Source organism: Panulirus ornatus, chromosome 8 (assembly GCF_036320965.1).
Source record: "Panulirus ornatus isolate Po-2019 chromosome 8, ASM3632096v1, whole genome shotgun sequence".
Classification (NCBI taxonomy): domain Eukaryota; kingdom Metazoa; phylum Arthropoda; class Malacostraca; order Decapoda; family Palinuridae; genus Panulirus; species Panulirus ornatus.
Genome location: NC_092231.1, coordinates 42,113,786 through 42,127,205, shown reverse-complemented (window position 1 = coordinate 42,127,205; position 13,420 = coordinate 42,113,786). Strand labels below are relative to the sequence as shown.

Sequence of the window (13,420 nt, the reverse complement as noted above, 5' to 3'; positions counted from 1 at the left end):
GGTGGCAGGATGGCTACTGAAGTGTGTTCATCATTTCAAGTCATCTCTCCCACTTCGTATCTGTACATCTATTCATCTATCTATCTATATCTATCTCTCTCTGTCTGACTTCTGATCCATGTATATTAGCTTATTTATTAGAAGTTTTATCTATCTATCTTTATCTACACACCCGTCCGTCCCTGTATTCCATTCATAAATTACTATTGTTTACAGCAGTGCAAACATCGCGTTGGGAGTTGAGTTTATCATCTGTTGATCTATAGAATACGTCCACTTTTACACTTGCAACTATACGTCTGAAGATGGTTGTAAGTTGGGCTTATGACTTAAGGTTTCAGATTATCCGGGAATCTATCTAACGATGCAGCCGTCTTCCTAAGCCAACTCAGCTTCAAAATCTGATTTTGATCCAAACGATGCATGAGTCTTACAAAGATAAATTTGGTGAATTTCTCGTATTATTGTTCTTCATTTCTACACAGTGTTATGGCAAAAGGAACTTTATAATGACAAATATGGGGTGCATCACTGAGGGAAATAAAAGCTACAAAGTCAAAAAGAAGACAGTCTTTCGAAAATTACTTTTTTGGAAATAATGATAAAAAAAGAAAAGGTTTTAGAGTCCTTGTTATCTAAAGTCTTAGATCCAAGGGCAAAATTAGCTGACATCTAAAATACCGATGGAGGATTTTGACTATTCATTTGAAATGATAATCAAAATGCATCAGAAACTAAACCGAATAGTGAGCAGGTCATTGGTTAGACCTCTACCCAGTTCTGATCTTAAGTTATGATCAGGTTAAGAGGTGTAAAGACACAAGTCAATACCAAAACCAAAAGATATTTGACAAGAAATATGTAAAGACGCGAAAGCTATGCAAGAAACATCTTTCTTTTTCTTTTAAGACAGAAAACGGAAGGCTTTTTAGGAATAGAACATAGGTGTCTGAAACATCAAATGCATTTTGCAAGACTAGATTATCAAAAGGCTCTTCTCACACACCGAACACTGGTACAACACGTTGCTCGAGGATACAGTGGATACCAAACCGATAAAATCATTCACAGAAAAGCTAAGTAAAAACTTTAGGTAATTGACCAATACTAAGGAGAGTCAAGAGATGAGTTCGCCAACGCTTGTGTTTTTCGTTACCTGACATTGATGTGTATTTCTGTATCCAGGTCTGTTAGTATTATCATCACTATTATTATCATTATTATTATCATTATTATTATCATCATTATCATTATTATCATTATTATTATCATTATTATTATCATTATTATTATTATTATTATCATTATTATTATTATTATTATTATTATCATAATCATTATTATTATTATTCTCAACGTTATGATTATTACATCTTTATTTTAATTATCATCAATATTATCATTACATCATTATTATCATCATTATCATGTTATTATCATTATTATCATTATCATCCAGAGGACCCCTTCACTATGGGTTCCTGCAGCTTCAAGTCCGCACCACGTTCATCTGCAGGGAAAGGATGAATTCCTTTAGAGCGAGAAGTTCATCTACGAGACTGCGATACAATGATAACAGCCTCGTTTGGTGGTGACATCTCACTCGCATTGTAACCACATCCGGGCAGAGTCCGGTAGCACCTTGGACGATCTGCATATCTATATATTTCCTATATATATTTTTTTCTCCTCCGTCGTTTTGGTAAATTTCGCCAAACACTTCCGGAGCTTTGTTTATGTTATTGGTAAACATGGAAACAATTTCGAGCTGAATATTGCTCAATATTCGACCATTTGAAAACGTTTACAATCCACAGTACTGGCACACGTCAAGAGCTCCACCTCTTGTTACGGCCGTGGTGTTTGGCTGTCCCAATGCTGTGTGATGTCGAAACACATTATATCGCTCGGGACAGAAGAGGGTTCCACACCCTATAGGGAGCGCTCAAACGCCTTTGTTTATTAGCGGTTCATGGCGTCATGGGATGTTCGTGCATTTCCCAACCCCATCTCCCCCTTCCCCGCGCAATATACACTCCCGTCTCCCAATCAAACGTTTTACTGAAATGTTATTCGTTTTCCTATAAATATCTTGTAGTTCAACGTATCGTCACACTGCTCTCGGCTTTCCTATACAGTCTCCAAAATCGCATATGCCACTGTCGCCTCGTCTTCAACATTCACAACAGTTTGTCTGTTTCATGACACCTGTAGATGTCTCATGGCTTCGTATCCCATGCGAACGTTTGCCTATCTATATAGTGCTTTGCATAAGTCTTCCATTTCTCTGTCTCTTGGACAGACCCAAGCGTCACTGAGCAACGGTGTCAGACAGACGACTCCTCCGCTTCTCGTGTCTCATTCTTTATTCATCTCGATATTCATCATAAGTCAGCCTCAGTCTTCTGACTCAACGTTTATAGAATGTGATCCTTTGTACACTTATTACTCCACCGTTACCTTGGTATTTGAGGCCTCAAAATGCGAGCCTGGTATTTCGAATCAAAAGTTCATCTCGTCCTTTTTACTTTTTCGACCTTTATCTGAAGGTGGACCATCTTGATATTTGCTGAGCTTCGTCAACACAAAACACAGACACACAGACACACACACACATAAACACACACACACACACACACACACACACACACACACACACACACACACACACACACACACACCACTCATACACAAAGGCGGAAGAACACATACCATCGTGCAACCAAACGTTCCATTCAACCTCATCACAGTCTTATGAACACCTAGCATAGCATGGTTAAACCCTCAGAACGCTCTTTATCGTCGATCATAATTCACGTATGCCTACTGCAGCATCAAACAGCCTGTAAACACAGCTACCACTGAAAACAGATGGGTCAGAGGCTGGGGTTCGAGAAGTGCCCATCAGCCAACACTAATGTAGGAGCGAAGTCGATATCTAATATTCTCTCTCGCTACCCAACTGCCCATAACTGGCTATTCACCTATCGCTCCCCGTCATCTCTCTTGCCTTACCCCGTCTGTCTATCGCTCGTTAAGCGTCCGCTTGTGTCTCATCGACCATAAATCGCTCAACATCCATTCATAACAGCCAGTAGTTCGCTCACAGCCTGTCTATCGTTTCCAACACCATAATCGCTTAATGTCCGTAAATCACTTCTCGCTTGTCTATCGCTAACCCTTTGTCTAATGTCCCTATCGTTTATCACTTCACTGTCTTTCGATATCCATCGTTCCCAGCCCATTTATCACTTGGTACTCGTTTATCATTTATCATTAATAGGTTGATCATTAGCTGTCTATTGTTCCTAATCCATCTATTGCTTCCTACGCGCTTTCCACATCTCATCTGTCTGTCGGTCATTATGTATCCTCTCCAACCAACTTATAGCTAGGTTTCCGAGTATAGCTTCTTATTCGTCGATCGCTCATCAGCCGTCTATTGTTCCTACCTTGTCTATTGCTCACAAATCGTTTATCATTTCTAATCTGTGCATCATCCACCATCTATCTATCGCCCAATAACCATTTATCAATTTTTCCTTATCTATCACTCATCATTATTCCTGACCCATCTATTGCTTCTTATCCGTTCACCATTTCCCATCCGTTCACCATTTCCCATCCGCATATCTCGCCCTGTTCTTCAACACATTCCCTTCCCAGAACCAATGCCTCTGCTCTGGGGCGTCGTCGAATCCTGCAATGCTTTTGACTTTCCAAGAACTGCCTAGCAGTGATGTTCCCTCCTCCTCCCTCCCTACCACTGCCTGTACCCTGCCATGCCGTGGGCTCCCGTCTCTCCCATGTCATCGGAACAAGTCCGCAACATGTCGGCACAGCTGTTCTGACGTTTCGCTCCATCACGCTCGCCTCCCGAGCGTGCGTCCGCCCTCTCGAAATGCATGCAGAAGCAGCGCCTCCATGTGAACAGCGCCGGAGTAGGACGCCTCATATGCCGTGAGGAGAAAGACAGGGGCAAACCTCATACCTCCGGTGTTGTGAACTCACAGAGTTCCTCACTTTCGCTTCCAACAGTTTTTCTCGCAAAATGCCATGCGTAATTTACGTAGGATTCCAATCTAGCCAACTATCCAGTAGAGTCATTTCAAAGAACTATATTTACATAGCTATCGAATGCGGTCAGCTGTCGAATTCCTCGTGATAGTAAATGCGTTATGATTAACCAATATAGAAAGGTAGAATCTAGAATTTTATTGATGCACTTCCGTCTTTTGATTCGAAGCTAGGACGCCATTTGGTAAACATGTGATTGTCGACAATCACATGTTTACCAAATGGCGTCCTAGCTTCGTCTATTCGATGTATATCCTGACTGTTATATTTCTCTCTTGTGTCTCCCCTGATGATGTGATTATTACACGAAAGTGCACTTGGGAACTTTTCGTGTTTCATTTTCCCCGTGGACTCATAGGAATATATTGATCACGCGAAAATTGTGATCCTTTCCAATATATATATATATATATATATATATATATATATATATATATATATATATATATATATATATATATATATATATATAAGCTTTGTGAACCCATAACTTGATGAATTAGTTCATTAGTAATTCTGAGCTTACGGGATCAGCGAAATCCCTGCCCGTTGTTATAAGATAGAAACGAAAAGCTCTTTCATGCTGCTACCAAAATACACACATTACGAATGATGAAATATAATTGGCAGTGTTGTGTCCCATGCTCACAGCATAGATCAGTTTACAAAAAAAAAAGGTCGAGGGAAAAAATTGAGACTTGAACACCAGCCACACGAGGATGGACCGTTATGGTACCCCACTTCCCTCCACGATCATTGAAATTATGGAATTCTCTTCCTTCTTTCATCTCTCCCATTTCCCATCAACTTTCTACCTTTATCGGTCAGGTCTGTAATCACCTGGGGAGCTCTAATTAATTTCATTACCTTCTCCCTCATTTTCCTTTTCTTTTTTACCTGAGATGAACTTAAACCTGGTGAATATATCCTGGGATATCCCAGGCTGCTGGGCTAGTTCGTTGTTTGACCAAACGGTTGGAAGCCGCAGCCCGCAAATGCACACCGCCCCGACAACCTGGGTAGTTTGGTACATTTTTTGGGAGTCGCACAAAATACAACCATGAATTAGCCTCAACTGAGGCAAGAACATCAGGGGTACACTTTGTAGATACGCGTCCGATGTACGCTGAGATTTTTCTGCTCTTCACCCCATGGTGTTTCTGATGACAGCAGACAAGGTGCTGAAGAGAAGAGTCTTTTGGGCCTCGGATGTTTCAAGGTACTCCCTCCTTTTGCGCATTCCGCGCACCTCTGGATTTAAGATGTAGTATTTTCACATGGTCTTTCCATACCTTGTCCTTCAGTAACACTGACCATACGGCTGGCCACAGCCGAAGCCTCCTCAAGCCTTAGGAGAACTAGTCACCTACGTCTCGTAAATGTCTTATGCAGGAGTGGAGGTATATTATGCATGAGACACTCCAACACTAGCTAAGGGGATCGGCGCTGCGGGATGGTGGTTGATGGATATTTGATTCGTCCACTGGACAGCGTGAATTCTTGAAACCCCACACGTCATCGCGGGGAGAGGCGATGCATCCACACAGGGCGGCGGGACAGAGGGCCTAGTCTGCGTTGTGGGTGTGGGGTAGGAGGCCAGGATATTCGATGGTATTCCTTATACATATATTCATGGAAGTTGGTCAGTATTCATGAGCACGTCTAGATGTGTAGCGTGTCATCAATATTCGCGGAAGTACATTCATATTCACGAAACAGAGTCATCCGCAGCACAACAAAGCGAGCTCTCGGAACCGCTGTCGATACTTATTCCACAAGTTACCATCGTTACACACACGCGTGTGTGTGTCCCTCTTCTGCTAGACGGTGTCCGTATCCTCTTACAAGCCTCGAAGTCCAAGAAAATGGGGCCCGGAATTCATCATCTGTATTCCTGTAGCGCCACCAGTATCCGCGAGAGAGGCCCCAGACACGCAGGAAGGGCAGGGATAGTCGACGGTATTCGGCCGACAGAACCACAATATTCTTATGGCATCAAAGGCCTACCCGCACCTTCGCTTCGGCAGATATTCCACAAGATTCTGACGCTGGGGGTGTGCTCTCCGCTCCGAGCTCTATCGACACAGTCGCCCCTGGCAGAGTTGAATGACTCCCCGGGCATTCCAGTCCTGAGCGATGGTGTGTACTGAGCGATGGCGTGGCCTGCAGTGCTGTACTGAGTGATGGGGTGGCTTGCTGTGCTATACTGAGCGATGGTGTGGCCTGCAGTGCTATACTGAGTGATGGGGTGGCTTGCTGTGCTATACTGAGCGATGGTGTGGCCTGCTGTGCTATACTGAGTGATGGGGTGGCTTGCTGTGCTATACTGAGCGATGGTGTGGCCTGCTGTGCTATACTGAGTGATGGGGTGGGTTGCTGTGCTATACTGAGCGATGGTGTGGCCTGCTGTGCTATACTGAGTGATGGGGTGGCTTGCTGTGCTATACTGAGCGATGGTGTGGCCTGCTGTGCTATACTGAGTGATGGGGTGGCTTGCTGTGCTATACTGAGTGATGGCGTGGCCTGCAGTGCTATACTGAGTGATGGGGTGGCTTGCTGTGCTATACTGAGTGATGGCGTGGCCTGCAGTGCTATACAGAACGATAGCATGGCCTGCAGTGCTATTCTGAGCGATGGTGCGCCCTGCAGTGCTACACTGAGCAATACTTCGTCTTGAGGCGACGTCATGAATTATACTGTGACCCCACAGCGCCACAGTGAACAAGCCTGTGCCACTCAGTATTGCGGTGGAGGATTCTGTGGCAAAAATATAGCGCTTGAGAGCCAAACTCCGCGGGGAAATATGCGAGGAGAGGCTATACCACTTCTCCCCCAAACGAAAAATTTAAATGTACGTTTGTAAAAGCCTGGAACATTGGCAGTGGTGTGAGTACACGGTTGAAATTTTCACTAGATTGAACCTCACCTTTTGGCTCCTGATCACGTGAAAAGCACAGACTTTGACATCCTCAGCGTTAGATTTGGATAACTGGATCCCAGGCTCCCCGAGAGAGAGAGAGAGAGAGAGAGAGAGAGAGAGAGAGAGAGAGAGAGAGAGAGAGAGAGAGAGAGAGAGAGAGAGAGAGAGTTGGGTATGTGTGATCTATGTATCTATGTGTGCATCTTAAACTATCCTTTCGTCTGTTGCACCAGTACAACACAGGACATATAAACATCTCTACGAAGTGCCGGGGAAGCTTCTAAGGAGTACAATACAAGCAGGAGCCCAATCATTAATTATCCAAAAACGAGATAACAATGACATAAGGAAACACATGTTATATTAAAAGGATTCGTCCTGGTCATATTGACTGTGTAATTTATCGAGACCAAAGCTTGAGGTGAATATGGCGAAATTTCCACTAAAAGTGACATATCTAAAAAATGTCAACGACAAGGGACCCAGAAGACAAACTAAATCGAGAAGTACAAGAGTTGAGATAAGATTTCACACAAGGGACGTAGGAGCAATACCTGAGACGTATTTATCCTGTGGAAGTTAAGATTTATAACTGACTGCAGAGTGAATTAGACTTATCCACATATAAACAAAGAACATCTGATGTAACTCGGTTATCTTAGAGCCAGCAAAAGCTGTGCTAGATCATGGGGAACCTGATCAGGTGAGAGAGGATGGGTCACTTTCCCAGAAATTTGAGACTATTCATGACGGCTGTATATGAGAGGGAAGACAAAGACTATTTGCGGTGGCTATATATAACGGGGAAGACAAAGACTGTATTCGTGATGGCTGTATATAACGGGGAAGACAAAGACTGTATTCGTGATGGCTGTATATAACGGGGAAGACAAGGACTGAATTCGTGATGGCTGTATATAACTGGGACTGAAAAAGAGGAAGTTTAAAAAAAAAATCATATTACTTTCAGTGGCGGTCTTTTGTGGATGGAAGTTGTTATTGTTTCCTGAAAAAAAGGAAAAAAAATGCAGATTTTGAGGAATTTTCATCAAGCTCAGATAATCCAAATGGAGGAATTTTTGCACTTCCTATTTATAAATGCATACGAAGGCTAATGGTAGAGCGAAGCATTTCCTAACGCGAATGGATAAGCGGGAACTCCTCCTCCCGCTGCTTGTATTAAGGAGGCAACATAATTATGGGAACTAATGCCCTGGGAACTCACTAACTCCGACAGCAGCAGCACCAAGTTTCCCTGCCTTGCGGGTTGTGTAAGTTAGTGCACGGGGCACACTACCTCGCCACGCCCTCCAAGCACCTAAACTACCACAAGATTACATCAACAAAGCTTTACGCTCGACTCCGTCAGTTCGAGGCTACACCACCGCGAGGCGAATACACACCTTAGGCGAGGTTGTATCACTGGGGGCACAGTCTCGTCATAGAACTTCATGCTGCAAAGGAGTCTACAATCCCATGTTACTGGATGCAGCGCAGCCTTGGGCTGTAGGAACCTTCAGGAAGATGGCCTGGGTCAAATCGGGACTCCCATAGAAACTGATCCCGGGATAAATAATTATATTAATGCGTTGCATGTTTCCTTTACCTGTTTCTTGATTCATGTGCCTGTCCCGCCCAGTGGCAGTTGGTAAATCATATTTCAATTCCTTGATAATGTCATATACGAAAGCGCTTAACAATTCGTATTTTCTGTTTCCTTGTACTTTTATCTGCATTTGTGTTGTGTGTGTGTGTGTGTGTGTGTGTGTGTGTGTGTGTGTGTGTGTCCTGGTCGAGAGATAACTAGGTAAATAAGGGGATAGATAAGAAAAAACAGAAACTTATGATAAGAGACATTATCTCACCAGAGTGATATATCACAGGCACCAAGATCACCTATCTACTTTTAGAAAACCTCCACCATTGTGATCTAATTCTATTTCCAGATACCAGAGACACAGATGCCTTCAAGGTAGAATACGAGCAAGTTCGCTGTACACATGGCGGTTTTATTCATCACCGATTTCATGACGTTATCATGCCTTGATATGATCGCTTATGACATAACTCATTAAAATCATGTTTTTTGATGCCATACCGACGTACGTTTTTACTCAGCGTTAATTAGATACGTTAATTAGGTAGATTAATTGTGGAAGGAACAATGCCTAGTATCCTTTTAGATAACTTTCGCATGTATTCGGCTTAATGTAATCATTAATTTCATTATAGGAATCATGGCCTCGTTCGACAGCGATGCTCTAGTACAAAAAAAAAAGCCAAAAACAGCAAAAATAACAAAAGGAAAAGCGTATCACGTCGAAGCACAAAATCAACAGCAAAAAAGGACAATCCTCGCGCAACCATTTCACCTTTTCCTCAAGCCTCTCTGACCCAGAAGAACTGATGGAATGACAAGAAGAAATACAAAGTAAAGGACAATGTCAGCCAGATCAGTAGACTCCACTCCAGTAGACTCCACTCCCAAAGTGAATCCATGAAGAATGTAGAAGTTACTCCTTTGATAACAAGGGATGGATGAAAATGGTCATTACAAGAACTGCTGCCACGAAAGGCTCACATCAGATAATCCACATAAGTTGGCTCCAACACCTCGAAGATTTTTCGCAACATCTCAAAAGATCTTTCACAACAATCTCAAAAGATTTCTCGCAACATCTCAGCATTTTTTTGCAACTTCTCAAAGGATTTTTCGCAACATCTTAAAGATTTTTCACAACATTTCAAAGGATTTTTCGCTACACCTCAAAAGATTTTTCGCACCATCTTAAAATTTTTTCACAATACCTCAAAGATTTTTCGCAACATCTTAAATTTTTTTCGCAACATCTCAAAAGATTTTTTGCAACATCTCAAATTTTTTTCGCACCATCTTAAAATTTCTACACAATATCTCAAAGATTTTTCGCAACATCTTAAATTTTTTTTCGCAACACCTCAAAACATTTTCCACAACATCTCAAAAGATTTTGCAGTTGAAGCAATAGTCCCAGTCTGAGAGAGAGAGAACATCAGCTTCAGTGGCTAGTGAGACACTGGTCAGGGCTGCAAATTTTTCTGCTAAATGTAATTTGTCGTTCAATATAAGCATAAGGCTGGTTTCAAGATTTCCGAAACAGGGAATCCTGTTTTACGATCATGAGGGTAAAAAAGGAGATTCAACACACAGAACAGAAAAAAAAGTGAGGCGAAATTACCCATATGTATACGCAGGCGAGATATGCTTGCAGATGACGTCCTAAAAACTGTCGGAAGTTGGTCTTGGAAGAACAGAGGACACAGAGCAAAGAATAAGACAATATAAATTTGAAGACGCCAATAAATGCTCTCGATATAATGTATGAGGAAATATGGGAAGATAATCTAAGAGCGGAAAAAAAAGGAGGGAAATAATGAAACATATGAGGTCTCTATATTCATGACATAAAAGCACAGAGCATAGTAAAGGTCTGTGAATCTAAGTACAGAGCTAAGAATTTGAAGGAAAAGACGCCAAAACAAATGAACATCGCTGGATTTGAATCCAGTGCAAAACATCTGCTTCATCTGATGTTTCGTACATCAATAGCAATAACAGTAGTCATTAGAATGGCACATCAGGTAGTTTAGATGTAGCCAAGATGCTGGGGAAAAAGAATCCTAGAACTACAGCCACCAACTACTGTATATCTGAAAAACCTACAAGGTTATGTCTCTCTCTCTAGACGGAGTAACATTTGTATTTTTGGGAACATCTACACATCTATATAGAAACCTAAAAATTATCGAAAAATCACACTGGTTGACGATCCTAAGAGAGGTGTATGGTTTTCCCACTCTTATGGTTGACTCTAAGCAATCGGGCTGCAATAAATGAGTAGCAGTTGTTCAACAATAAATCAGATTATCAATTATCTAACTTACTAGAGATAATGATTAAGGATTAGTGTATTTGTACGTGAGGTTAAGCATCACTTATCTAACCAAAGAGCTCAAAGGATATTAAGTAATGCTAATCAACACTTAAGACTAATATAACTGACAAAAGTGAATTAAGTCAGTTTCGGGGGCTCGTCTCGAGCCCCCCACCTGTACCTGGGTGTGAGGAACAAGACATTGGTTGAACTTACGTAGGACGGTGAGGTTCGCTGCGTGACGTATGGCTCCAGCGCTGCCGTAGGGCGTCACTTGACACTGGTACTCCGCATCGTCTTGAATGACGACCTCCGTAATCCTCAGATTGTGGATCCCAGCGGCCTCTTCCCCGAGGACGGTGTAGCGAGGAAAGCCAGGGATGCTTCGGTTGAAGCCTGGTGGAGGGAGGATATAAAGGTTAGTTAGCTATAGAGGTGGGCGGGTAAGGGGTTTAATTGCTACCTCAATTTTGGCTCCAATGAATGCGAAGCTTTGAGTGATGAAATGCAAGATGATTCTCAGTGCTGGCATGAGGTCATCCACTGGCATTCACCTACCATGTTTTTTTCTAATTTTCTAAAAGAAGGAACAGAATAGGGGGCCAGGTGAGGATACTCCCTCAGAGGCCCAGTCGTCTGCTCTTAACGCTACCTCCCTAATGCGAGAAATGGCGAACAGTATGCAAGAAAAAAAAAATTATATATATATATATATATATATATATATATATATATATATATATATATATATATATATATATATATATATATGTGTGTGTGTGTGTGTGTGTGTGTGTGTGTAAGGATGTAATAACTGTATTAAGAAGTTCATTGATATATCTATCTGTAGTCTAGAAGGTTTAAAGGTATTTTGGCTACCTCATGGGACATTGGTTGCCCCAGACCACATATATTCAGGCAGCCTTTTATACACGGATTAAGAGAGACGAAGAGAGACATAGCATCAGTTCACCTATAACATCACACATATGTCTTTCTAAAATGAACATTCTATGTTGTAAATCCATAAACATATTACAGAAAAAAAACTATTTGAAGAAACCTGTAGTGTTACGGGAAACCTCTTGATCCATCTCAGTACATGACATGTCTTTTGAGGGAAATATCTTAATGGCATTTGATAGTGTTATTGATACAGTAGAAAGAAAGATTGTGTTTGTTGTTGATCACACTTCTTATAATCATTTCTTCAGTGTTAAGTAATTTCGTATTATTTCTGCACGTATGATGAATCATTGACCAGTTAAGGAACTGACAGAAAACACTTTCGTGATGATTCTATTAATATTTCGTGAGACGAACTCAGGCATTCGTGTGTTGATATGCTCGAGTTCCTCAGCCCGTCTATCTGTCTGTCTATCTGCCTGCCTGTCTGTCTGTCTGCCTGTCTATCGGCCTGTCTGTCTGTCTGTCTTTCTGTCCGTCCCTGTGTCTCTCTTCCTATCCCAGGAACTGCCCAGCGTCCATGCCACTCTCTAACTTATACGGAGCAATTTCACTGAATGAATAAACAAATTGATTACTCACAACGAAAACAAAAGAGGGAAATAAGAGTCTGGCCACAGTTCGCCAACAAGAATGGACGCTGCTCATTGATGAACTGTTTCTTCAACCCGGAGACAATTTAGTTCTCTAACACTTCAAGCAGCTCAGCAGCTTCGTGGCTCCTCGATACGACTTGAGCACTTAGCAAAGACGAAAGCTAGAAACTCTTCAAGGAACTACTTAAGCTCTATACTCTATGTAACCCGGAGTTAGCGTGAGAAAATCAGGGTCGTTACGACGGCCAGATATCTGTTTACATCGTAAGAGATACGTTGTGTTGGCATTTGTCTGAATATTTTTTTTTTTCCCAGGATCTTAACTGTTTAGTTTATGACATTTCGACTAATGATATGTAGTGAGATGAACAATTTTAGGATGTAGTGATTTCACAGTCTTTCCTGTCATGCTTTTGTGAACTGATTTTTGGAGTGAGGATTGGAGACTGTGCCTCCTAGGATTTTTGGAGTTCTCCAGAAAGTAGTGTTTAATTCACTTCCACAGAAAGGATCATTTAACTTTTTTTTCTTTGGTATGATCAGTAAACGATAAAAGAGAATGATGTGATTTGTGGCATTTGCTTTGTCAAATTTGAGTCAGGTGCGGCACAATAAAGGAAAAAACACCCTGCATTATTAAGTGAATAAGTAAGAATTCTTTACTTTATACTTATTGTTCTGAGGTAAAGGTGAATGTGTATCAAGATTTCTCATTTATGTGCTTTAACTTCAGTGAACTAGACCGTGAGGGTGAGATGAGGTGGAATCTCTGAAGCCAGTGGTGCTCGCCTTGACCCCAGGGTGTGAGTGGTAATGAGGGTGTTGGTCGCGATGGGTGGGTAGGAGGGAAGCGAGGAAGGTGTGGGAGGAATGGCTGAGGGAGGCTGGTAGGACTAATCGGAGAAGCCAGGCGTACTCCTCTCCATGACCCGCAGTGGAAAGAGTAG

The 13,420-nt window shown here is 42.0% G+C and overlaps 1 protein-coding gene across 2 annotated transcripts in view; it reads right to left on the bottom strand.

The window, feature by feature from the left end:
- The window catches only part of LOC139749905 (nephrin-like), a 219,453-nt gene that overhangs the window by 67,500 nt on the left and 138,533 nt on the right, over positions 1-13,420 (bottom strand). For both annotated transcript variants that reach the window (XM_071664308.1, XM_071664309.1), the window contains exon 3: positions 11,128-11,307. In XM_071664308.1, the coding sequence (XP_071520409.1) occupies positions 11,128-11,307 (180 nt within the window). The remainder of the gene's footprint in view (positions 1-11,127; positions 11,308-13,420) is intronic.